General features: G+C 43.3%; 1 protein-coding gene and 1 long non-coding RNA gene across 2 annotated transcripts in view; one reads left to right on the forward strand and one right to left on the reverse strand.

Moving 5' to 3' along the window:
* The window catches only part of LOC138975188 (uncharacterized), a 214,262-nt gene that overhangs the window by 156,331 nt on the left and 29,972 nt on the right, over positions 1-27,959 (forward strand). The window lies entirely within an intron of this gene.
* LOC138975183 (uncharacterized) lies at positions 32-27,806 on the reverse strand. Its single transcript, XM_070347843.1, has 12 exons — positions 27,763-27,806; positions 21,429-21,522; positions 20,369-20,423; positions 13,800-13,940; positions 8,363-8,523; positions 7,623-7,724; positions 6,255-6,290; positions 4,884-5,029; positions 4,131-4,299; positions 3,301-3,413; positions 2,164-2,248; positions 32-1,750 (listed from the first exon to the last, which is right to left on the reverse strand). The coding sequence occupies exons 4-12, from the start codon at positions 13,840-13,842 to the stop codon at positions 1,697-1,699; spliced, it is 909 nt and encodes a 302-aa protein (XP_070203944.1). The 5' UTR covers positions 13,843-13,940; positions 20,369-20,423; positions 21,429-21,522; positions 27,763-27,806; the 3' UTR covers positions 32-1,696.

The raw sequence follows: 27,959 nt of genomic DNA on the forward strand, positions 1-27,959 counted from the left end.
AACCATACACCGATGAAAACTCAACACATCCTGAGCAGACAAACTTTATTTCATTCACAGCTGATAAACATTAATAAAAAAATATCTTGTCTGTAAAGCTGTTTTTCCATCACGACAACAAAACAAGATTGGAATATGTCAAATGCGAGTAGCTGCCTTGCTTTGAACATGAACTGGACCGACATATACCGAGACTAGGAGTCAAAGTTTAGTTTTGTTCATCTAACCCGAATTGCACCATGTACACCAGTTGAACACAACCAAGCATGCCTTGCACCCTGATTCCCACAATTTATTAAGTACACAATCAAGTTACCTACAAAACTTTCACTACTACCTAAAAATTATACAAATTAAAACATTTACGTCTTCTACATAATCAAGATATATATTTTTGGACAAATTGCACAACAATTCTACCCTTGGGAACCAGGTACTTCAAGGCTGTAAATGCAGTACGGCTCCAACTCTGAATCAAATTACAAAATTTATTCCCAAAAATGTACATATCTTCATGAATTTTTTTCCCTCTTATTTACTTGACCTGATCCAGTAAGGAGAACACCCACCACCAACCTAACCCTGTGCATCACATAACCAGACACATTAAGTCCTAATACTGTGAATACAATGTACGTAGATGTGCGATCCCACCACCGTTTCTCAACTGCTGCCTTTGCAAACGGTGCCTTTGTCCGTGAAGACAAAACCTTGCACCAGAAAACAAAACCAAAAGACGCATTCCTTCCCGTGTACACCACTGAATCAACCACTGAATCAACCCCACAGACCTGTCCAGGGGTTTCACAAAAAGCATTTTTCAACTTGGACATAAACTAAAACGGCCCGGCTTCTTTCTGTGCAAAAAAGGGATTTCGAGCTGAATTATTTTTGTAAGAGACATTTATGTCAATCAGAAAATGGATTCAGCTAAACAATGCCTACTGTGCACAGAAAAGGAGCCGAGGTTAAAGTGTCACAAGGAAGCCTTTATTCCACTTCCACACCTCGCAGACCAAAATGGCTGACACGGGAAGGAATGCACCTTTAACCTCTCCCACTCAGAACGTCAAATACTAGAGCATCAAATTCGACAATAAACATAATACACTCGTGCAAAGATTGATCAGTCAAGCAAATGTCATCGTCAATGCACACAGATTTTTGGACACAATTCTGTTCTTTTCTTTGTAGAGGAAATGAAACATTTAGAGGGACTAATAGAGAAGGACTGGTTAATAAAATCATCTTTTTGATTTGGATTTCAGATGAAGTCAAAATTCATAGTTTACTGGCCTGAAAAAAATCCCGAATCAAGACTTTGTGCCCGAAATACAGTATACGGATTTAGAGCTGAACAAAAACGGGTCAGCAGTCTTTGACAGTGAGAGAGTAGCAAGTCCTGAGACAATATTTGTTGACATGGAAGATATCCAACATGCAGAACTATTTATTTAGCCAACAGATTTGTGGATTTGATATTTCCACAAACCAATCTAAACAATGTCATTTTTTTTGTTTAAACAAAAGCTGGGAAGCCTGGAAGAGACTGAAGTCACCAGTACTTTGCATCAGAGTGAATGCCCTTCACGGTGAGGCGAGGAAAGTAGGATGGAGTGATGGAATATCGTTTGAGACTGACAGTGGAGGAGAATGTTTTGAACTTAGGATGACATGGGGAGGTTGGTGAGATTCTTCACAAGTCCTGGTCGGCCACCGACTGCTTCAGGTACTCTGCATACAGGGTTTGCTGCAACACAAAATAGCCATCAGTCACATGCAGAGCTACAGGGAATGCATTTAAACTAATGAAGGAATAACTGCAAACTAACCAAGTTAGAAGTGCAAGATGAGACCAAACAAACAGCGATCAGAGTGACACACACTTAGCAGTTACAATGTTAAGGCTTTACTTTGGAGCCGTCAACAGAAATATTTATATACCAATAAATTAACAAGAGAACAACCAACACAAACATACTGGAAATATTTGAAGAACAATGATGAAAAACTTTGTTCTAAAATGCCAGAGCCCAAGTAAATATTCTTCTGCCCTAATGTCTTTGCTGAAGACTTGTTTTTTTAATTTTTTTAATTTAAGACTTTCACAAAACAGATTGAAAACCAACAACAGTGTCAGGTGCTGTAACACGAGTATCTTACCTTCTTGCTCTTGACGACATTCTGCACATAGTCACTGATGTCTTGCATGCTCCTCTTCTGCTTACGGGTCAGGGTGGGGGCAGTCCTGCAGGAAAAAAAGAAGAGGTCAACATGGGATTTTCTTCACACACGCACGATTTTCCACACAGTACCAGCGCTGAAAGTCCAACAAATGGTGTACTCGCCTTTGGCTAGTGCTTCTGAAAATGTACTAGCCAGAGAGCAAACTTTACAAGCCAAACCAACAGTTTGTTTCAGCAACTTCTCGCATTTGGCGAGTAGATGGAACATTTCTACTCGCCAGTTACATGTTTCTGCGCGCCATTTTACTCGCCACTTTCAGAGTACACGTCAATTTCTTTAATTCTGTCTTCAATTGTGTGGCTTCACACGCACACATCCCCAGCAGTTTTATTTAATAACAGCTCTTACTACATAACGTAGGCAATGCATTTCAGAGCACTTCCATTTTACATTCCTATACTTCATAATGTAAAAGCAGTACCTCTGCTGTTACAAATTCTTTATAAATTGCCACTAATTCCTTTCCCTTATATAGAAAAGACATCAGGAAAAGTCCTAGACTTCCTCCCTTCTCTTCATAAAATCTGTAACTTGTGTGTTCCAGGCCAGGCAAAATGAAGCTTGTAAATAAGACTTGCTTTTTTAACAATTTGGGGGGTCTCTAAAGGGGCAGGGGTAAAACTATAGACATTTTGCTATCACCGTGGAAACCCCTCCATTTAAAGACCCTGTGTTTACTTTATTTTTGTTGGTTTTCTCACCTTTTCGTCTTTTCTTTTCTCTCCTAAATTTGGTAAATATTTTGAGTAAAATTTACGGATTGTTTTTATTTACTGTGTAAGGGCTTGTCTGTCATGTTCTTATTGTAAATGTGTTTGAAGATACCGCCATAAGCCGTAGGCTTGTTGTTGTCTTCACCCTATGTCCATGTACATTTCCTGAACATGTAAATATGAATAAACACTGTTTAAACCAAAGACTCCCTCCTTTTTTCTTAGACTTTCTGTTCATAGGCTTTGTTAATTTACCCCCTTTTTAAAGACTCCCTGATTTTGTCATCATGAAGGACGTCTTAAAAGGGAGGTTCCACTGTACAAGGGAGGTATGGCTGACCTGGAGGTGAACTTAGCGATGAGCAGCATGAGCAAGGCGAGGGAGAGGATGGCGCCGATGATGTAGTTGGAATAACCTAATGGCACCTGCTTCCACAGGCTGCTCAGTGGACCCTGCAACATGCAACCACCAACAATGGGTAGGTAAATCAACACCATGCAGGAAGCTGACAACATGTCATCAACTATCTAACCATGTTCAGCTCCATCATTGTGAACAAGACCTTCTGTAATTGTTCGGGTGAAAATTCGGCCAAGCTTCCCACTAGGCCAAACTAAGAATGCAGTGGTTTCGACTACTTGTTTTTCATCTTGAGTAGGTAGTTTCTGGCATGACAGTGTATAACCTTACACAAGGAAATGAAAATACATTGCATTTGGTTCCACTTCAGCCGTATTAAACCAATGAAATGGATTAAGTCCCGTCTCATGAAAACACATTTTCACTGTGATTCAAAATGGCCAACGTGAACATGGTAATGTGAAATACAAGTGTGTAGCTGATTCCAGAAATAGCACTGTGGAGGTGACATCGCACACTGCATCAACAGTCAACATTTCACATTCATTCAGTATGATTTGAAAAGAATACTTCCGCTCAAACTGAAAGCTGAAACTAGATGGCGACAGCAGTTCAACGCGTTTTGCAAACATCACCACATGTAAAGCGGTTTAAATTTCCCCCCCTTTTAGTCAATTTTGGACTGACGGAATAACCGTCAAATTATTTTTTCAATAGAGGGAAATGGGTCAATTGACGAAGTAGCTTCAGACATGTGATCATGACCCTCACAGGGGTGACAGGGGGAGGTTTTCATGGAGTGTACTGACCAGGTAGGTGTCGACGACCACCATCACCTCGCCTCCCAGCAGCGAATTCAGTGTGGAGTGGGACGTGCTGATCAGGAACGTTGCCATAAGCAACAGCGGCAGGATCATTCCCAGCAGGCTGTAGCACAGGCCTCGCATCCTGGCTCGCCAGTTGGTTGATGCTTGGGTGCTGAAACAGTCAGACTGTAAGGTGAAGGCAGGTTCTCTCCCTTGCCTTAATAACGATAACTTCCACTCGAACTCTCTCCCGGGACACCAATCTGAACAATCTGCAAAATCTTGAATCTTATAAAATGAGAGATCTAGCCCAGCCAGCAAAACCTCCCATGAATGTGCTATGGAACAAACAATACCGCTTTAGATCAAGTTCCTGTGACAATCCAAAACTTATTGTTCTTTTAGCTACATTGACAGAAATATTCAATGTGGTAACAGGCAATCCATTCAAGGAAGAATGAGGTTCAAGATAATAAATAATACCAGGGGGGGGGGGGGGGGGGGGGTCCCAGGGGCATTATGGTCTTGTAAATATGGATGTAACCCCCTCTGGTGAAACATAACTTGTGCATGCAAAGAACCACTATTTTGTCCCTCTCACCCGGCTTAAAGTATACATCATGATAGTTACAGTACATGTACAGTTCACACTGCACCACAAAACTTGTTTTTGTTTTCGTGATTTGGATTGCCTGGTAAAGCAGAGTGAAAAGCAGAGTGTAAAGCAGAGTGTAAAGCAGAGTGTAAATGACTGACCTGTCTTCCCTGAGTTTTTCCTCCACGATCTGTGAGATCTGGTCACAGTCGCGCTCCAGCGAGTTGAGTGTGTTCTGCACGGTCTGGTTGATGGTCTTCTCCACGTCCTTACACACCTCCTCTATCTGGTTGGCACACCGGCTGCTCTGCACACAGTAACCTCTCATTTAGAATCACGCATAATGTCTCGTGTATAATCAGGTACAATATCTCATGTATAATCAGGTATAATGCCTCAGGTATAATCAGGTATAATGTCTCATGTACAATCTACACTCTAAATTGACCAGAGTCCAAATTCTTAAAAAGTTGTAAATTTGTGTTTGGTAAAGTACAAATGTCTGGTAACTATCACCCGTTAATTGTTCAAGCTTCTCTGGTATTCACGACAGTCTGGTAGAACCACTATAGCTATCGGGTTGGTTATTTTTCGAATGGGGAAATCACTGGGCTTCTTTCTCTGCGCATATAAAGTGAACCTTTCTGCCAGCGCGGTGAACCCTAAGCATGCTAAAGCTAAAGAATCAGAATCAAGGGCAACGAACGAGCCCCATGGAGGACTACAACTTGAGACATTGAGATTTTAACAAGAGGACTTATTTGTTTTCTTTTCAAAACATACAAGCAATGCAACGAACAACAGTAACCATGGTGAACAAATTAAGAAAGAACCAACCAACATAACAACAAACAAAAAAACACAGGGAAAAATAGTTCAGAAAGACCTATAATTGTTGAAATTTGCTCCCAAAATAACCGAGAAAACCTTGACGTACACGTTTTTACAATTATGACCCCACTGTGACGGGGGTCAACCAAACTATGGTCATGTCCGCAGATTATCAAACCCTTGAAGTGTTCAAAGTTTCACAGATCTAGCTTCAAAAATGCCCGAGATTACATCAATGACAAGTTATTACGAATCTAACATGACCCCCTGTGACCCCAAAACTTGAGGGTCAATCAAATGTATGTCAAGTCGGGAGATTATCAAATAGAAGTGTGCAAAGTATCAAAGCTCTAGCTTCAAAAACATCTAAAATAACCTCATGTTAAGTTTTTATGAAAAGAACATGACCCCGCTGTGACCCCAAAATGTGACGAGGGTCAACCAAACTTGGGTCACTTTGTGTGATCATCAAACCCTAAAAGTGAGCAAAGTTGCAGAGGTCTAGCCTGAAAAACATCCGAGATAACCTCAACATTAAGTATTTTGTCCACAGCCGGCTTGCTGTCCATACAGACCGACACATGAATACAAAGGCTGGCCCATTACTCAGGCGAGTCAAAAGGGTAAAGAAAATGCAAAACAAAATTGAACAAACTGTGGTTTGAACTCGACTCAATCACTTGTCAGGCACAATTTCTAACCGGTGGCAGTCGGGCATGGCATGACTTGATAGAACACTGAAATATAATATAGAAGACGTTAGCACGCTTTCGCTGCAAACCCGGTATGATCAAGCATCGGTTGAAATCTTTCTGTTTTTGGTGTTTAACTTCGTTTTCAACCACGAAGGTTATATCGCGACGGGGAAAGGGGGGAGATGGGATAGAGCCACTTGTCAATTGTTTCTTGTTCACAAAAGCACTAATCAAAAATTTGCTCCAGGGGCTTGCAACGTAGTACAATATTACCTTACTGGGAGAATGCAAGTTTCCAGTACAAAGGACTTAACATTTCTTACATACTGCTTGACTAAAATCTTTACAAAAATTGACTATATTCTATACAAGAAACACTTAACAAGGGTAAAAGGAGAAACAGAATCCGTTGGTCGCCTCTTACGACATGCTGGGGAGCATCGGGTAAATTCTTCCCCCTAACCCGGGGGGGGGGTTGAAATCTTTCGTGAGCAATATCTGCTATTTGTACTGTATGCATTTTTTTTCCCCCATCGATACCATTGTGTGGCCATGAGGGAGATAAACTTACAAACAATATTTGGAAACAATTTATTCAGAGGTTTGTTTGTTTGCTCAACGCCCAGCCGACCATGAAGGGACATATCAGGGCGGTGCTGCTTTGTCATATAACGTGCGCCACACACGACAGAAGTCGCAGCACAGGCTTCATGTCTCACCCAGTCACATTATTCTGACACCGGACCAACCAGTCCTAGCACTAACCCCATAATGCCAGACGCCAGGCAGAGCAGCCACTAGATTGCCAATTTTAAAGTCTTAGGTATGACCCAGCCGGGGTTCGAACCCACGACCTCCCGATCACGGGGCGGACGCCTTACCACTAGGCCAACCGTGCCGGTACATTTAATCAGAGGTGGCCGTTTGAAAAACGCATGACAATAAGAATTAGGACAGTTTGGTGAAGTTACCCGACAGGTAGCGCCATTACAGGAGGGGTATCAGTGCTCTAACTTAACGTTTGCTTCAACACAACTGCCCCAAAATTCAGACTTTGTGAAACTGTTGGGTGAATGTGTCTGCGTTAATGGGCTATAACTCCCACGTTCAATCATGCATTTTCTGCACGATGCATTTTTATTATATATATATTTATATGACCATACCATGATTTTGGGGGATGTATGCTTGGCGTATTCTTGTTTCTACAACCTACCTAACTCTGAATGAGTGTACTTGGTCTTGTGCTTGCATGTACACTCTAGAAAGTCTACACATAAGCTGACCTGTGAGATGACAAATCACCACCCTTAACCCACCAGATGCGACCAGGATTAGAGCAGTCAACCTTGCGCAATACAGGCAGCTACCAACCTTTTGGTTCATGTTGGGCACGTAGATGGTGGGCATGTCGAAGCCGGTGCGGTTGAGACCGGGACGCTTACACAGCTCCTGCACGATCTGCATCATCACACGCTGCACACGCACACACAAAGCACGCTTAGTTGCTAGTCGCATTTCTCTTGCAAATCAGGCACTGTCTCATAATCTTGGAGGGGAGATACTGAATCTACAACAAATATTTAAATTTTACTGACAATTCTTTTAAAATGCTTTTCGTCTTCAACAAGGTAACACAGAATACAGCTATGAGTTGTCCTCACAACAACTGCAATGCGTGTGAAAAGGGATGACTACAGCAATTATAAAGGCGAGGATTCTCACCTCCAGGCATGTGTAAAATGCGAGGGGCAAATTAACCTGCAAGACAGAAGAAATGCTCCGCTGATAAAAAAGCACTCTTCGTGAGAGAGTCCACTGTGTTTATCCCCTTTCTACACCCATTACCCTGTCTAGAACTAGGATTAAGGAGTCAACTTCAGGATGTTTAATAGTATTCATTAGAAATGATTGAAGTTATTTCCCTTTAATTATCAGCGGTCGCGCAACTGCATATCAGTCAATATCACTTTCTCTGTGCACATTCCTAATTTTCATTTGTGTTGAAATCATATTTGAATGACGTATGTTTAATCAAATATCAATCAGAACAAAATAAGGGCTGTCTGAGCGGTCAGCCCAGAGACAGTGGTGTGGTCAGAGAGTGGAGGTACCTGCCTATCACTCTCGTGTCCCGCCTCGTCCGCCTTGCTCAGGTAGAAGCGCATCCTGTCGGCGTGCTTCTCGTTCAGCTTCTCCACCAGGTTCAGGGTGCGCTTGCACAGGGCCTGGCCGATGGGGTCGAAGAACACGAAGATCAGGTCAGCTAGGTCGCCTGCAACACACACACCATTCATTGTAAGATACACAATGGTTATTTAACTTTGGCTCTAAAATTAAAGTCACTGGGGGCCCGGGTAGCTCAGGTGGTAGAGCACTGGACTTGTGATCAAGAGGTCGCTGGTTCGAATCCGGGCCGGGACAGACACGGGTCAACTTTATGTGCAGACCCAGAGACGGTATCCATCTCCCACCCCCGTGTCACCACAATGGCACGTTAAAGATCTTGATCATTCTACCATAAGTGCAGATGGCTGATACCACCTAAACACGCAAACATCAAGAAGCTGTGAGGGCGTAAACCTCGAATCGTATAAACCAATTCATGTCCAATATAGGCAATTAAAACCTGACGGACAATAAGCCCCTTAATTTACGAAAGTCACTGCTTTTCTTTCTTTATTTGGTGTTTAAACGTCGTTTTCAACCGTTCAAGGTTATATCGCAACGGGGAAAGGGGGGAGATGGGATAGAGCCACTTGTCAATTGTTTCTTGTTCACAAAAGCACTAATCAAAAAATTGCTCCAGGGGCTTGCAATGTAGTACCATATATGACCTTACTGGGAGAATGCAAGTTTCCAGTACAGAGGACTTAACATTTCTTACATACTGCTTGACTAAAATCTTTACGAACATTGACTATATTCTATACAAGAAACACTTAACAAGGGTAAAAGGAGAAACAGAATCCGTTAGTCGACATCATCGGGTAAATTCTTCCCACTTCTTTTCAGACCTCAACAGGTGCACTGCTATTGTCTTCCACAATTCACCATCAAGCAGCAAGGGTCTCAACTTAAAACAAAAGCTAGGATTTGCCAGAACCAAGTGCATTTAATTCTTGCTGCTTGCCGCTAACCAAGCTGGTGTGGAAACAAAATGCATGGCTTTCTGCAGCTTTATCTCACCACAATCACAAGGCTGGTACTATGTGACTGCAGATCAATATCATCAGGAGACAAAGCGTTAGCATGTTGACGAAAAACCTTCAACCCACGCTGAAACCAGCCGAGTCCAAGTGTAAAACAGACAGTAAACAGAGAGAATCATGACTCTACCCAGTAGTGAACAGACATAACTATGACTGGCCCTAGTACTGTGAACAGAGACAGAACCATGACTGGCCCTAGTACTGTGAACAGAGACAGAACCATGACTGGCCCTAGTACTGTGAACAGAGACAGAACTATGACTGGCCCTACTACTGTGAACAGAGACAGAATGACTGGCCCTATTACTGTGAACAGACATAATGACTGGTCTCAGCACAGTTACAACAGACAGAACAATGACTGGTCCCAGTAGTCTTCTGCGTTCGTGGGCTGAAACTCCCATGTACACTCGTGGTTTTTTTGCACGAGTGGAATTTTACATGTATGACCGTTTTTTACCCCGCCATTTAGGCAGCCATACGCCGTTTTCGGAGGAAGCATGCTGGGTATTTTCGTGTTTCTATAACCCACCGAACTCTGACATGGATTACAGGATCTTTTTGGTCTTGTGCTTGCGTGTACACACGGGGGTGTTCGGACACCGAGGAGAGTCTGCACACAAAGTTGACTGAGAAATAAATCTCTCGTCGAACGTGGGGACGAACTCACGCTGACAGCGGCCAACTGGATACAAATCCAGCGCGCTACCGACTGAGCTACATCCCCGCCTGTCCCAGTAGTGAACAGACCATGACCCCCCCCCCCCCCCCCCCCCATCAGACTATGACCGTCTCATCCCCCCAGGTAAAGACACACCCACTCCTACACGAACTTCAGTATCCTGAATGACAACGATGATAATCAGCAAGTCAGCACTTTTTGTGGCACAGACCCTTGTTCAGGTCTATAAATTGTGTGTGCATATTGCAGTGAACATGCTTACTGCAGAGAAGGCCACAGTGGTGGCAGTGGGGATGGTTGCATGCAGTAAAGGCTGGCAGTGGGGATGGTTGCATGCAGTAAGGCTCTAGCCATGTTCAGCGCAGGAGGCATGTCTCCACGCCAGACAGCAGAATAATCAATACCAGTTATCTGCATACAAGACGCACCAAAAACTCGTATTTCTTGCAACAATGCACTCTTTAGCAAGCCGGGGATTTCCTGGTCCCATTGTCTGGCTGCAGTTTCTTTTTTGATGATTCAGCACATTTTTCTAACACATTTCACACCTAGCAAAAGGCTTCAAGGAAAGGAAAGCCTTCCAGGAGGGCTTTGTCTGAACTGACTGCTGCACATACACCCTCCCTCCCTGCTGTCATATTCTAAAAATGTATTTAATGAAACTTTGTGGGAGTTCCACGGCTGAACAGCACAGTTTTTGGTGTGCACAAGGTTTTTGCAAAATAAGATGCAAACATTTGATATAAACATGATCAATAAAGCAGCAAATATTAGATCAAAAATATCACAACTTGTTGCTGCATGCTGAGAAATTGTGTACAAGTGCAAATCAGAAACTGTGAGACCGTTCCAATTCGTAGCAATTAACAGTTCAATCTGATCTCAATACCATGTTCTACTCTTTTACAGTGCTCCGAGATGGGTTCTTGCAATTAGCTAGCCATCACACACTGCTTTACCACAGCATTTGGATTCTGATTGGACAGATTGGGTCCAGTCTAGTGCTGATAGTCAGAGGAGCCTCACTGTGTCTACCAATTTCTTTCTTAATTGCAGTTTACCATACAAATGTACAGCAGTATCCGTTACTTGGGATCCTCACTTCTCTATCCAGTTTTCTACAAAGTATCCCTATCATGGATGGACACCTGCAATGGATGAATACACGCTGTGTAGTATCTCTCCACTAGTAACACTCTGCAGTGTCAATGACAGTTTGCTAAATGATGCCAAACACCTGGTCTGTATCCGCTTCATGTTGTCTGCTTTTTAGCACAGGCCACATTTAGAATCAATAGAACTCAGTGGTGCTATTTTAAGTTGTGAACTTTGAAGATGAAAGGGGACACTGGTTTTACAACTATGAAGACACGATGTAGAGCAGATTGATTGTTGTGTTGTCTGAAGCACTGCGTGCATCTTTCAGCTATCAGTACACCCGACAACAATTTAGAGTAACCTTTCTTGAGACAAGGAGTAACACAGGTTTGGGTCAGCCTGAAAAAGTAAGCCATCGTGTTTTTCTTCTGTCAGTGCAAATGGGTTAGCTATACAGATCAATCCAATTATGGGGGACTGCTGTTTTGAGTTTCTTTTTGTTGCACTTGCCGCAGCATGAACATCCGACGTCTTTTAAACAAAATTCATACCCGTTTTAATGACACGCATTTTGTGAGCATTCTCCATGTCATTGGTGAAAGCAATGAATAAAACCATGAAGATCTCTTCACCTGGATATCAACTACTCAGACATTTCTTTCTCTCACACCACAGCTAGAATATAACAATACATTAATGCTTTCACGCCCTCCTTTAGGGACCAGTTGACACTAGGTAAAGAGGTGCCTCTCGGTCCACATAGCTAGGCAATACATAGTCATTAGTTGACACTAGGTAAAGAGGTGCCTCTCGGTCCACATAGCTAGGCAATACAGTCATTCAACAGACATTCAATGTTTTACAGTTTTACCATGTGACTGCAAAATGCCCAGGCCAGGCAGTCAAGTGTCATTATTTAAAACAGCTAACCAAGCCCGGCCTCAAGACCAGGAAGGCAGTAAACTGCAAGCGACACACACTGGGGAAAGGCCATATAAACGTCACACACAGGGTCTGGTTGCCAATAAACAGTCATGTGAGATCCATCATTTCTTGTCTGATCGAACCAACTCATTCCCAAGCTAAGAAGTAAGAATCCGGTATTATCCACTTTGAATTTTGATACATAATAACAAGTTTTACTTTAGCCGTCCCTCATCTGTGAAATACTGTGACGAAAACTCAAAGCCAGACAGGCCATAACCAGTGCTGACGACAGGAACAAAGACAAATAAAATACCTTCATAAAGGCACCTGTAAATATCTGAATGATTTATTGAACCATTCTTATTTGATCACAGGGAAGTTTCAATCTGATGTCATTACTCAAGATGCCATGCACACTTACATACCTAATTTCTTAACTTTCTATTTCTCAGGGGTGGGACACTTGTGATGAAAAAAGAGAAAATCCTTTTTTTTTCCAAGGGGGGTTCGGCTCCCCCGAATTTAAAAAAAAAAATGGTACATTAAAATCTGTGCAATCTGAGACTAAAATTCAACTTGTTTGGATCAGGTAAAAAAGACATTCTCCTCACTCCCCCCTCTACATGTCTCTAATTCTAAACTGATTCTCTGTTCCAGTTTTGCAACATCACCCAAAGAAAACAACTGACCATAATGAAAGAAATCTAAACAACGAAGTGACTGTGGTAAGATGAACAAAGTTAAAAAACAAAGGAATACTGTACTCACCAATACAAGAACGGGACAAGACGGTACGAATTTTCGCTTATGGAAGCTTCATCAGGAAAAACAAGAACACAAAAGACAACAAAAAGCAGACGCAACACGGAACGAACAAGGTTTGAAAGAAAATGGAGGGGAAACACGCAAAAAAGGGAAGGACTTCCTTTTTTTTTTTTTTTTTTTGTCCTTCCCTTTTTTGCGTGTTTCCCCTCCATTTTCTTTCAAACCTTGTTCGTTCCGTGTTGCGTCTGCTTTTTGTTGTCTTTTGTGTTCTTGTTTTTCCTGATGAAGCTTCCATAAGCGAAAATTCGTACCGTCTTGTCCCGTTCTTGTATTGGTGAGTACAGTATTCCTTTGTTTTTTAATAATGAAAGAAGCTTAGCAATAGGAACACAATGGCATAGTGAACAGATGGGCAGAGAGAGAGAGAGAGAGAGAGCATTGAAACATTGAACTTGAAACATTGAACTTTATTACAGGAAAGATAGCATTAGGTCCGTAGGACCTTTCTTACAGCTAGTCCTGATCTAAGCAAAATGGTTATAATCGAAATGGGAATACATAGGAACAAACTTTTTATGATGAAACGCAGACACACGCAATAATAGTAATATAAGAATAAGATCTTTTTTTATCGACATGTGATATACAGATATACAACCATACATTATCAGAACACACACACACACATATATATGGGTGCGTCTCAGAAACTGAACCTTTTGTGTGTGCCATAATCAAATTAGCCCACAATTGAAACATACTGAATTTTAAATCATGAGAGAGAGAGAGAGAGAGAGAGAGAGAGAGAGAGAGAGAGAGAGAGGTAAAGGTGTTTAGAGACTGGTGTTGGAAGATAGTGCCACTCACCGAGCCATAGAATGGACTGGTTCACGTCAAAGGGGTACTTCATGTCACCGTCAACAAGGCCAGGCGTGTCCACAAACGTCACCAGGCTGAACTTCTTCTGCTTGGACGTGGAAATCTCCGTCGTCAGGTAATCAATGACACCTGCAAGAGCAACCACACAGGTACAAACAGGTGCAAAAGGCAAAGACACAGGTACATGTGGGTGTGAACAGCATGGTCACAGTGGCAGCGAGTGGTCACAGTGGCAGCGAGTGGTCACACATTCTATTCAGCTATACAGCACTGCATGGTCTTCCATGTTTTTCTCACAGCAATTGATCCTTGCATAAAATAACGGAAGTTACACATTTTCAAATTGCAGGAGTATCGCCGGTTATATCATTATTACCTTTGCTATAGCTCAATATTAACACTATAAGTAGTATAAATCTAATCTGAGATCACACAGATACAGGCAACCAACGGAATACAGACACAAATCGTTGAACAGACAACATAGAATGTTTGAAATCATTTTCCAACAGGTTTGCAACAATCTAGAGTGAGTCTTTCAGGATTTATCTTGTGATCAGAACAGTAGCAGCAGAAATTCCCACCAATCACAGCCCTTCATTTGGCAGCTCGCCTTGCAAGTACGATAGCTGTCCAAAGGGAGAGCGGAGTATAGCAGGTCGTCTTTTGACTACCGTACACAAGATCACAGGATTTCATTCACTAATTCAGCAATGCCACAATAACTCATCCATACATCCATCCACACTGAAGGTTACCTCCCAGCTTCACCCCCAATCCCTTGTAACTAATCAGTTTCTATTAAAGCTCTGATGTTGCTGATGTAATCCTGTCAACAAAGATACTGAACTCAGCTGATCTTTTCCTTTTTTCCCTACATCAGCAAAATGTCTATTTTGCCTTGGTCACTATATATTGTTCTACACATTTAAGGAGACCTGTGTGCACTCTTTACAAAAGAAACAAAACCCATAGCCAGCACTACCTATAAAACATAGCAAGGACTGCACAGCAGGGAACAAAAGCCCACCCATTCATACACAAGGAAAGACAGTAGCAAGACCACTTTCTATTCACCCAATACTTTTTATAAAGAAGAGCAGGGAGAGAGCAACACCTCCCCGGACCCTGAATTAACCCTCATAGGTCCAGTTGTGCTGACTGACAAGCAGCTGAAAGTTCACCTGTGGCTTCCAAGTTATGAAGCTCTCCATACAGCAGTGAGCACAGGTCCAGTGTAGATACACACTGGGTGAGTGCCAAGCTGACAGCCCACCAGCACAATTGTACACTCCTCTCCACTGCCCTCTAGGCTGGCTACCATTATCACTAGCCTCCACTACTGATGAGCGGCATGTACTGGTTACATCATAGAGCAGTACAGGTTACATCATGGAACATTCAGCAGTACTGGTTACATCCTGGTACAGTACTGGTTACATAGTACAACACTGATCTAAGCTTAGTACATTCACACCAGGCCGAGTGCTGCATCAGCACTTCTACTCTTTCACAGAAAACTACCTCTGGCTTTCTTTGCCATGTTGTCAGAGATACAGAAAAACAGGAAATGTCAGTGTCTGGCGCATGAATCCTGTGGACCACATTAATCTAATTATTCCTCATTTGACAAGATGTTATTTACCTTGCTTCCAAAAATATAACTGTTGGTGCAGTTCTCCTTATAAGATACTGATAAGACTTTTCTCTACAAATATCCCATACCTATGATGTGCTATGACAAGCAATACTGCTTACCATGGAATATTACTGCCTGCTTTCTTTTGGACCCACGAGTAATAAAGTAACAAGAGCAAACGCTCGATCGAGTCACTTTCGCAGTTCTGAATATTATATGAGGCATCAGATGGACAGGAAGAAATTGCTATTCACAACACAATGAGTCACGTTCACATAAAATTTGAGCCCGGTCACTTTTATAGTTTCCGAGAAAAGCCCAACGTTAAGTTGTGTGTTGCCGAACAGAAAAGGCTAGTTATCTCCCTTGTTTTTCTGATAACGTTCGTAAAAGGCTACAGATGTAAATACTTTGATGTAAAGAATAATCCTACAAAGTTTCAATCACATCCGATGAACTTTGTCAAAGATATACAAGAAGGGCAAACACTCGATCGAGTCACTTTCGCAGTTCTGAATATTATACGAGGCATCAGATGGACAGGAAGAAATTGCTATTCACAACACAATGAGTCACGTTCACATAAAATTTGAGCCCGGTCACTTTTATAGTTTCCGAGAAAAGCCCAACGTTAAGTTGTGTGTTGCCGAACAGAAAAGGCTAGTTATCTCCCTTGTTTTTCTGATAACGTTCGTAAAAGGCTACAGATGTAAATACTTTGATGTAAAGATTAATCCTACAAAGTTTCAATCACATCCGATGAACTTTGTCAAAGATATAAAATGTCTAATTTTTCCTTTGACGCTGACCTGTGACCTTGAAAAAGGTCAAAGGTCAACGAAACCATCGTTAAAGTGTAGAGGTCATTGGAGGTCACGACTAAAATATGAGCCCGATCGCTTTGATAGTTTCCGAGAAAAGATATAAAATGTCTAATTTTTCCTTTGACGCTGACCTGTGACCTTCAAAAAGGTCAAAGGTCAACGAAACCATCGTTAAAGTGTAGAGGTCATTGGAGGTCACGACTAAACAAAATATGAGCCCGATCGCTTTGATAGTTTCCGAGAAAAGTCCAACGTTAAGGTGGTGTCTACGGACGGCCGGCCGGCCGGCCGGACAGACTAACACTGACCGATTACATAGAGTCACTTTTTCTCAAGTGACTCAAAAATGTCTAATTTTTCCTTTGACGCTGACCTGTGACCTTGAAAAAGGTCAAAGGTCAACGAAACCATCGTTAAAGTGTAGGTCATTGGAGGTCACGACTAAACAAAATATGAGCCCGATCGCTTTGATAGTTTCCGAGAAAAGTCCAACGTTAAGGTGGTGTCTACGGACGGCCGGACGGCCGGCCGGACAGACTAACACTGACCGATTACATAGTCACTTTTTCTCAAGTGACTCAATAAAATACTTTTTAAACAAGTACTAGCTTGTAATTTTGTGTACCTATTGCTGTACTTTCAGCACTCGTATTGTTAAAGATAAAGTTACTGATGAATCTAATTGTAAAACATACACCAATCTCACACACACATTCTTCTGTGTGAAACAGGTGGTGCCAGTGTTGGTATGTCGTGCACAAGAGGACAGCTCTTCATCAGGCAGCTTGAGTTAAACAGCAAGGCTACCTGTTGAAAAGCCGCATCTGGAGCCGACTTCTCACTGGCAAGTATTTCACACACACAGACAACATAAACAGACTGACCAAACGTTTACAATTGTACACGCATAAAATCAAGCAGGTGAGTAAAAGCGTGTGTTTGTGCGTGCACATGCAAACTGATGCTTTGAATTGAGGTTAGGGATTGGGCCAGAATCTACCACAAGACTCAAATACTCGCGGAATGAGCAGTCTGTTCTTTTTTTCAAAATGAATGTATATTAAATTCTTTCTTTGGTGTACGTTGTTTTCAACCGTTCAAGGTTATATTGCGACGGGGAAAGGGGGGGGGGGGGGGGGGGGGGGGGGGAATGGGATAGAGCCACTTGTTCATTGTTTCTTGTTCACAAAAGCACTAATCAAAAAATTGCTCCAGGGGCTTGCAACGTAGTACAATATATGACCTTACTGGGAGAATGCAAGTTTCCAGTACAAAGGACTTAACATTTCTTACATACTGCTTGACTAAAATCTTTACAGAAATTTGACTATATGTGCACGTCCTAGATACTGGGAAATACTATGGGTTGTCAACTTTGAATGACTGTCACAATATCTCTGTGCAATGGATGACAAAGGGGATGCTTTGATGTCAAAGGGGATGGATTTGACTTACTGTAACAACCAAGTTTGGGTTTCCAAACATTGCTGTGGGTTTTAAACGATTTAATTTTTAGCCAAAATGCCCCCAAAACAGCACCTAAAACTGGGACAAAAATACACCAGTCTGTGTTGCAGCTGTACATAATGGAGAATAAAGCTCTGTGAATTTTATTGTGATGTTTATGGGTCAGCTGAAGGATTATTCTCGACATACACACTCAAGAATTACATCCATTTTTCTTCTTCTGGGAGTTTGATCGGTGAAGAAAACGCGTTATCGTGCGTTACATTGGTTTCCAGTTTCGACGTCAGTACGAAGTATGATCCCCCCTACACGGGAACCCTTCAAATAGTTCACTTTTAGGATTTAATCATTTCAAAGACATTTTCTTTTCATAACACAACACGGCGTTATGAAACCCTTTCATCTGAGCTTTTAATCACAGATGTTGGTAACCTACTCCTCTTTCGTTTCTTTCAGTAACGCACGACAACGCAGCCAGCGTTAACATGTAGTCTCGGTTCTCCCGTGAAAGTCGTGCGTTGGACCAAAACAGCCTAGTGGAAATTTCCACTGATGACGTTTTGACACGGGTCACGTGAATACTAACTGAGAATTTTGCTACAAACACGCGTCGGTTTCCGGTTTTTGGAATGACACGCACGCTCGATGTCATCGTATCCTCACTGTTCGAACGCCGATTTCGAATCACAGTAGGCCTTCCCAACTGTTTGATGGTAACTGAAGTCTTCCCTAATGATTTTGATACGTAGTCATTGTTACTGTTTCCAATATTTATAAGAATAAAGCAAGATACAATTATTTCAAGCCACAAGCATGCTCACAAGATTGGCGCCATGTTGAAATGTTCGTTTCTTCTGTAACATACGATCGACGATCGGACAATGCACTTATTTAACAACTGTTTTAAGAGCATGTTAAAAACTGTTTTGCATTCTCTTTTATATGCTTTTTGAAAGAACCGAGTGCTTTGTTTCACTTTTATTGGGTTTTACTAAATGATGTTATTCCTGTTGTGCGCTACGAAGAACCGGAAGTTTACAGCGAAAGCAAGGTCAGATCGTTTCGTGTGAAACGCACACAAGCTTCGCTCGATGTTTTGACTGCCCCAAATGCCAATTCTCGTTTGCAGTATTTCTTTTGAAGACTGACACAGTCCCTGTTTCCTTTTTTGTTGAAATAAAAGAGCATATTGCAAACTGATCTTTTGTGTAGCTTGATTTCTTAACATTACGTGTTATGGTTTCCATGTAACTCACGCCAATATTCTCTCTGCATACTTACTATCAGTGAGCACACTACCAAAATTTTTTACTTGCTAAAAAGTATCTATCTCATCTCAAAACAGAAAGGGGTAACATGAATGCAAATGGCTTGCTATGACTGACAAGTGAAACTTTTGTCCCTGGAAATTGCGTGGGTTACGGTTTCCACTTTAGTCTCATATCTGGCCACCTTATACTTACCAATAATTTTAAACTTTTCTGCACAAAGCAGTTATATATTGATATTGTCTACATGCCATAAGCAATCAGTGAAATAAAATTCCTTTTGTTGGAGATAAAAGCCCAAAGTGGAAACCATGTAACCCACGACATCAAACGTACTACACGCATATACATGCCGTTTCTAGAATAATGCTTAAACATAAGGCCTTCTCATTGATGAATTAATTTGAAGGACAGTCTGTTGTACGTGAAAAAGTGTTTTTTTTAACTCCATTTAGTCATGCTTTTTTTCTGGTGTCCATGTCCCATAGTTGTGACCCAGTATCTAGGATGTGCACATATTCTATACAAGAAACACTTAAGGGTAAAAGGAAAAACAGAATCCGTTAGTCGACATCATCGGGTAAATTCTTTCCCCTAAGCTGCGGGGGGGGGGGGGGGGGGGGGGGGGGGGGGGGGGGTGTGTGTGTGTGTGATAAGGACTAACACCCCCCCCCCCCTATTTTGCATTTAACATAAGCTTGCATTAAAAAACAGAATCAGTACTAGGGCCAATACATGTACTATAATCATGTACCAAGGGTAACTATACTTGTGATTTACTATGGAACACGGGGTTAACCCAGACAGGGACACACTAAGCAGCTATCTCTGGCTTTGAAATGGTGTGTCATCAACCCTCAGGTTGTGTGTCATTTGCTTCAACCCAGTTGTGCAATTTGACTGCCAGGGAAAAAAAACGCCAAATCCTGCTCTGAGTCATCTTCACACACTTTTTGCTCTCTGCATGTTCAGACATCGTGACCAAGCACTTTAAACAAGTGTTCAAAGCTTTGTCAAGTTTTAATTGTAAATTGATTCTGTGTGTGTGTGCCACGTGTAAAGACCACGTGGTGGTGGTGGAGGAAGAGAGAGAGAGAGAGAGAGGAAGAGAGAGAGAGAGAGAGAGAGAGAGAGAGAGAGAGAGAGAGAGAGAGAGAGAGAGAGAGAGAGAGAGAGAGAGAGAGAGAGAGAACATGCATACATGTAATGGCTGAGTGTGTCTGCATCTTCCTCAGTTCATGTGTATGCAATCACATGCAAGAGAAACACCATACCTGGTAGTGTGAAGTGGAAGGGGGGGTGTTGTGAATGTTGGAGGAGATGAAAAGGGCGAGACAGGCAGACAGTGAGCTGGCTTACCTTCAATCTGTCGCAGAGGCTCAAAGTGTGGGTACAGATGCAGGGTTGCATTGCCCTGCGCACACAAATCAATAACAAAATCATAGCTCTCCACATCCTGAAATAACTCTGATTAGCAGTGGATGTCAAACACTTTGCAGATGGTGTATTTGTATCTTGTCTTCTGATAACTTACTCTTACCCAATTCAATATGAATACTTTAATCAGTTTCTGTCTGTGCAAGTGAGTGAGAGAGAGCATGTGTGTACACGTGTGTGGTGAGAGATGGAGACAGAGTTGTGTGTGGGCGCACACCAACTACAACTCCATCCACTAATCCTCTAGCTGTACAACACAGCTGTGGAGACAGGTTCCACTGTCCAGGCAAGGTGAGATAAGGAGTGTGTCCTATTAACGGGGGCAGGTAACAGCAGCCTGTGGAGGTCTGTTAGGATGGCAAACAGGAAATTCTTCTCATGCTCAGCCCAGCCAGCCAGGGGCCAGGCATTCCATGTGAACAAGCCACTAAACAAGCTGCACCCACAGTCATTCTTCAGCCCCTCCCCCATCCCCTCTCAGCCACAAAAATGAACATCCATTCATTGAAAACTTAGAGAGAGAGAGAGAGAGAGAGAGAGAGAGAGAGAGAGAGAGAGAGAGAGAGAGAGAGAGAGAGAAAGAGAAAGAGAGAGAGAGAGAGAGAGAGAGAGAGAGAGAGAGAGAGAGAGAGAGAGAGAGAGAGAGAGAGAGAGAGAGAGAGAGAGAGAGAGAGAGTAGCATCAGTGTTTTCCATGATAACGGTTCCAAACGGACTTTCCAAAAATGAAGCTCAAAACAGCCATGACGCAATAGGGTCTTTGTGTTCTGAGTGCATCTCCCAAAAAAGAGCTCCAGGATTATTTGATTGAAAAAAAAAATAGTGCGTGAGAGAGAGTGAGAGTGTTACTGTGGAATTTGGCAGAGAAAGAGAAATGAAGTAAAGTAAAAAGTGGGTAGAGAAAAAGAAAACGAAGTACAATGACAGGCAAGGAGAAAAAGAGAAACTCCGAAATAAAGCAAAGTGAAAATCCAAGTACTCACTGTGAGTGATTCTCTCTTCCTGCCGCTGGTGACAAAGGTGAAGCCCTGTGTTTCAATGGCCACCCCGGTCCTCTGGACATGCTCCTCCACATACCTGTCAACACACAGTCCCCCAGCTGTACTTCACTGCTTATTACAGGCGACAGCAACACGGGTTATCAAGCAATGAGAGTGGAATGTCACCCCTACAACCCAAGGCTGTGTTTGTCCTTTGGCTTGTATTTCCAGGTTGGACTTTGAGTTGCCTCATACCTCCCCAAGGATGTCTAAGCCTCACATGACTGGGGGGGGGGGGGGAGAGACACCAAAAAACCTGGGACATTTTTATATTCTTTAACTCCTTTGTTAATACCATCAGCAACTTATTTTCCTGTGTTTTTCTGGTCAGGATACATTTCGAATACACAATCACCAACAACCACAACAACATCAGAAGGTAGATGAAAATACACATTCACCCACCACTGACAGCCAAGAGGATCAATCAAACCATATGTCAAGTCTTTGCTCTCTTCTGTCAATATCAACCACACATTGTAAAACATGCTGAGAAAAAATACATCAAAAAACATCAATGTGTCTCAATACAAGTACAATAAGTAACTGACCAGCCTAATTTCTCTCTTACAGAATGGAGTCTAAAATGACGAAAAGGCAGACCAACAAGACATTGAACACATTATTTTCTCTCAATGAGCTATTCCTGGCCAACCATATATAATGCATATTGGAAGGTCTCCACAGCCCTGGTGGAAGAAAGACAGCCAGGCAACTAGTGACATTTTGTGTGGTGGTGGCCAGGCAAAATAACCACACTGATGAAATGTCATAACTGTGCATCTGATTTTGCATCAGACAGACAAAAGGGGGGGGGGAGGAGTGGTGGAGCCAGGGCAAGTCAGCAAAGGAGTAGCAACGCCCTGCAGGCAAACCCAGGACAAGGGGGGGGGGGGGGGGAGCGGTCACAAGGAGAGGGGAGGGAGCAGTGTCTTGCCAGACCGGGCTGTCGCCAGGAACTCAGACGCATAATGTTTTCAAAGGGCACCTTGTAGACAACTTCCCCGTCCTCATGGAGGGAGGGAGGGAGGGGGTTCTGTCTGGTAACACTCGCATATCATTTGAACATCACGGATAGTCACCACAGCGGCTGTCTCCCCCCTTCTATCTACTCATATCTACCTACTTTCTCTACTTTTCTTTTCATTGAGTATCCTGCTTGAAAAAGGAATTTGACAAACCACTTGGCTACTCAATTCACAAAGAGACAAATAAATTAGTTTATACAATGGTTTGCTGCTCAGAGAAATGAAGAGAAACATAAGGTTAACTCTGTGTGTGTGTGTGGGTGTGTGGGGAGAGAGAGAGAGAGAGAGAGAGAGAGAGAGAGAGAGAGAGAGAGAACATCTGTGTCATGACAACACATGGTGTCAACAAGTCAGACCTAAGGAAGGAGAGGGAATGTGCCAGGTCAGCACTATGACAGCCATACAGTTCTTCTAGTTCAGTGACCCGGTCAGCGGTTAACGCCTGTGTAAGCAGCACTAGTCAACAGCAACGCTTACGTGATCACAAGCCGCAACAATCACACTTATTCATACGGTTTACTTAGATTGCAAAGTAACTTCCGTGGCTTAAAAGTGCACAACTGATGTCAGCGAATGCGTCTTTCAGAAATGCAAAATGTTTCTGCATTTTCCATCATTTACTGAACTGATTGACTTGAACATAAAACGATAGGTATTTTCGTTAAGATCGCACAAGCCAGTTAAAACTTTCCAACGGAGATGCACAAGTGTTACCTTATGTCTTGAAATGACCCATGACTCGCGTGAATCTAAAAATAACGAAGGACTGTTGAACCTGAATCGCAAAAATAGCTCTATAGTCGCATCTTTTGAGCCCACAAGAAAGTTTGAATCAATTCAGCCCTGAATTCTGGTTGAAAATTATAACGTGTGTCAGTGTTTTAACTAATGAGGAAGTCATTAAGTTCACGGATCCTCCCACTCCATTTTCCAGCCCCCCCTCCCATCCATAGCAGTACGTCACTAGCTGAAGGTGACGTGACCCAGTCAGTGCTGGGTGCCGGTGGTTCCTGTCTCAGACTCAGGGCGACAATACAGCGTCTGTACATCAGACTAACGTAATTTGTCTGGCAAACACACTTTCGTCTAGACTCGTCACCCCCCCCCCCCCCCCCCCCCCCCTCGACAATCACACCAAGTACATGGACTTGCACAAATGAACTTCTCAGCTCGCTTTCACGGGTTGAAGAAAAGGATGGAACCTAAATAGCCATCAGACATCACAGAGTGTCCGGCGACAATGTCAGTGCTTGAGAGAGAGACTGGAGAGAGAGACTGGCGAGAGAGAGAGAGAGAGAGAGAGAGCTGTAAAATACCATCGGCAATTAACGAGCGAAACGTCAGAATGAATCACAAGTTGGCGGCTTCCCCACTGACACGCCTCAAACCAGCTAGCTGATGATCACACCGCATCAGCCTATATCGCCAAACGATTATCTATACGTAGACACTTTTCGTATCTTCCTCCCTTCCTTCCTTTAGCAGCAACAATCAATCGTTGTGTTTCAGTCCGTGTCCAGGGGCTGTAGTGGTGTAGAAACATCAGACCTAAGCAATGGCGAGCCGTGGCCAGGGAAACACATGCCTAAATATAGTGACAAAGGCACGGAGGTTTCATTAAAAGCCGGCATACCCGGGCCGCATTATGCAAACCTCCCCGCTTCTCCTCAGACAGACGGGCAAACATTCCGACAATGTGGCCAATGTGCCTTGTTTCCCCACTTGTTTGGCTCGCAACTCCAATACTTTTTTTTCTCCAGCTCTCTTTTTGTCTCTCTTTGCTTGTTCTGAGTTTTTTCTCTGCTGGTTCTAAACAAGACAGGGGCCGTGCCTGTGGTTCTGGGAGTCTTCTCCGCAGCTCGCCTGTATGTCTGTCTCAGTGTCGGTCTGTTACCTGGAGACAGCTGCGCCTCGTGTGAAATAAATGTGATAGGAAGTGACGAGCCGCGAGAGAGAGAGGGCGGTGACCCAGACCAGTGCATAACTCATTTGATAGAGAGGAGGGGACGTTTGATAAAGACGGGGACCAATCTAGCCGAACCAACTGTCCCCCCTTACTGTGAGTGTGAGGCAAATTCAAGTTTTACGCCCTTACGGCCCTTAGGGGCATGTTCCCGACTTTAGATGAGATACACAAGTGTATGCGTGTTTAGGTGGTATCAGCCATCTGCACTTATGGTAGAATGACCGAGGTCGTGACACGGGGGTGGGAGATAGTTACCGTCTCTGGGTCTGCACATAAAGTTGACCTGTGTCCGTCCCGGCCCGGATTCGAACCAGCGACCTTTCGATCACAAGTCCAGTGCTCTACCACCTGAGCTACCCGGGCCCCTCCCCCTTACTGTATGCTGTGATGCGCTATTATGTGTACATCACACTCAACGGGCCCTGTAAACGCACTGCGACAGACAACTGTCTTCATTATTTTATGCGTTGCTCCACCAATCCCTAGGATGCTATCTTTAGCATACAGTCTAAAGATGAAACGATCTTGTTTACAACAGCGTGTAATGAACCAGATTTAGGATACAGTGTTATGTTTATGAAGTCTTATATCACGCGAGTATCTCCAGACTCGGACTCAAGGCCCAGGGATTTATTTATGCCGTGTGAGATGGAATTTTTTTACACAATACATCACGCATTCACATCGACCAGCAGATCGCAGCCATTTCGGCGCATTGCCTACTTTTCACGGCCTATTATTCCAAGTCACACGGGTATTTTGGTGGACATTTTTAATATATGCCTATACAATTGCCAGGAAAGACCCTTTTGTCAATCGTGGGATCTTTAACGTGCACACCCCAATGTAGTGTACACGAAGGGACCTCGGTTTTTCGTCTCATCCGAAAGACTAGCACTTGAACCCACCACCTAAGTTAGGAAAGGGGGGAGAAAATTGCTAACGCCCTGACCCAGGGTCGAACTCGCAACCTCTCGCTTCCGAGCGCAAGTGCGTTACCACTCGGCCACCCAGTGTAGGGATGAAACGATGTCAGCTTGCAGTGCACGCACGAACCGATTTAGCACACAGTGCACCGAATATGAAACATTTATCATAAATGTACCGATGAAACTACATAATGTACCGATGAAACTACTTTAGCTAACGGTGCACGAATGAAACAATGTTAGCATACAATGTACCGATGGCACGCTTTTAGCACAGAGTGCACTGATGAAAGTATTTAAGCATACAATGTACAGATAAATAAGGGGCCACACCGCTCCGTACATGGCACGACAATTGCCTGCGGTGTGGAATTTCATTTGAAACGATCCCGTAAATAAACGTGCCCTTCATGTTTTATGCAAAGCCTCCAAAGGCTCTGTCACGAATGTTGTCGCACTGTCTTGCTCGTGTCAACTGCGCGTAACCAATCGCGGGACGGTGCAGCTTCGGTTAAAACTTATCAACCACTCGCACACCGCAACGTGACGGTAGCGAACAGTGACGGGTCCATTCACAGATAAATATCAACATAGCTGGGTGTTGAATGGAAACTTACTCGGTGAACACAAGCCGCAATTCGCACAGCGGCATACCTGAACTGAACTGAACTGAAAGCTGTGACGCCGTTTTTTGCCCTAGTTCAACAACCCCGCTGGAGGGGGTGGTGCACACAGAGAGAGAGAGAGAGAGAGAGAGAGAGAGAGAGAGAGAGAGAGAGAGAGAGAGAGAGAGAGAGAGAGAGAGAGAGAGAGAGAAAACAAAAACAGATGAAAAGGAACAGAGCGATAAGCAAAAAGTAGGCGTGACCAATGATCGAGGCAGCCACACAGTCAGTCGATACAGCGCTCGGCTCGACTCCCAATCTATCGGCGCCCACACCGGCCGTCAAATTGCTGACTCGACAAAATACATCCCACACCTTATTCACGCTCTCATCTCTCTCTCTCTGTCGCTTTATGCAAGAAAAGTAAGAGTTTGGTTTGGACCCGGTGTCACGATTTCATCTTTCGCCTGTGTACATATTTCCCCCTGGACATATACTCAAGACTGAAATGTTTCCTGGTAAAATTAAGAAATGAAATTATTTATGGACGAAAAGCATGTCAGTTTCTTGCATGTGAAGAAAATTGGTGGTAAAATTTAATAGATTTTACCCCCAAACTCGAATTCTTCGAAAACGTGTACTGAGTGGTTACGTCCCTTGAGTAAGAAGGAAAACATTTTAGGATGAATCAAATTTCTAAGTTAAATAAAACAAATTGGTTGCACAAATTTGGCCCCATGAATGTAAGATACACAAGGTCGCTCATCAGTACTATCGAAGGGTGTTTTTTTGTTCAGTTGAGTTTATACTAGATCAACGAGGCCGAGAAGTGAAATATCAACACGGCGAAAGATGAAAACGTCACACCGGCGCTGGACTATGTACACTAATTGAGAAAGGTTGACAGCACACCGCCCTATCTGTACACTAAATGAGAAAGGTTCACAGCACACCGCCCTATCTGTACACTAATTGAGAAAGGTTCACAGCACACCGCCCTATCTGGTCTATTTTCAACGTGTGATGATGTACGAGGAACGTATAATTATGTAATATATTCAACGCTTCCTTTTAGCCCTGTGTGAAACATGAGTGAGCGAGAGAGAGTTCGCATAGGTTGCGAGATCTGTGCCAACGAGAATGTACACAGTATAGCAAGTTTAGTGGAGCTTAATTGCTATACTTGAACAGAGGACGAGTAACACGGAGAAAGCCCAGATAGGCCTGGTCGGCAAAAGTGATACAGTGGTTTATCAAGCTCATAGTCACGGTGTTGTAGAACTTTGCTACAACTACAAGGGTAGAGAGCGAGAAAGTAAAGTAAAGACAGTTCGGCTAAGTCATGTCTCACCCAGTCACATTATTCTGACACCGGACCAACCAGTCAACCCCATAATGCCCGACGCCAGGCGGAGCAGTCACTAGATTGCCAATTTTAAAGTCTTAGGTATGACCCGGCCGGGGTTCGAACCCACGACCTCCCGATCACGGGGCGGACGCCTTACCACTAGGCCAACCGTGCCGACAATAGTATAGTATTAGTAGAGCATTATTCGTAGGGAGCCACAAAGAAAGGGTCAGGCTGGGCTAGGAAAAGTAAGTCAGGGAAAGTTCATAAGCAGTGAAGTAGAGCTTTACTATTACTTATAACATTGTATTAGAGCTTTAGTCTTTGTATAAAAGACAGAAGTAAAGAAGGGTCTTGAAAAAGTGAGTGAAACAAAGTCTAGCAGCAGCACACATTCTTACCTGCCACCAACCCAGCCGCCCAGGCTGTGCAGTGCGGAGCGGAATGTGCTGAGTCATGGTGCACCGGCTGAGCCGCATTCTCACTCCCAGCTCTCTCATTCTCTTTTTGAGCTCTCTCTCTCTCTCGGGTCTCAGTCTCTCTCTCGCTCAGAGATCTCAGTCTCTCTCTTAGCTCTCTTGAGGTCTCAGTCTCTCTC

Source organism: Littorina saxatilis, linkage group LG9 (genome assembly GCF_037325665.1).
Source record: "Littorina saxatilis isolate snail1 linkage group LG9, US_GU_Lsax_2.0, whole genome shotgun sequence".
Taxonomy (NCBI): Eukaryota; Metazoa; Mollusca; class Gastropoda; order Littorinimorpha; family Littorinidae; genus Littorina; species Littorina saxatilis.

Bases quoted from the DNA above. Each gene is read 5' to 3' on its own strand.
- LOC138975183 (XM_070347843.1), bottom strand. From the start codon at position 13,842: ATGAAGTACCCCTTTGACGTGAACCAGTCCATTCTATGGCTCG. The intron at 7,725-8,362 runs GTACCTCCACTC...GTGCGTGTGCAG, and splicing joins GACACGAGAGTGATAGGCAG to CGTGTGATGATGCAGATCGT. The intron at 5,030-6,254 runs GTTAGAAATTGT...TACTGTGTGCAG, and splicing joins GCCATGCCCGACTGCCACCG to AGCAGCCGGTGTGCCAACCA.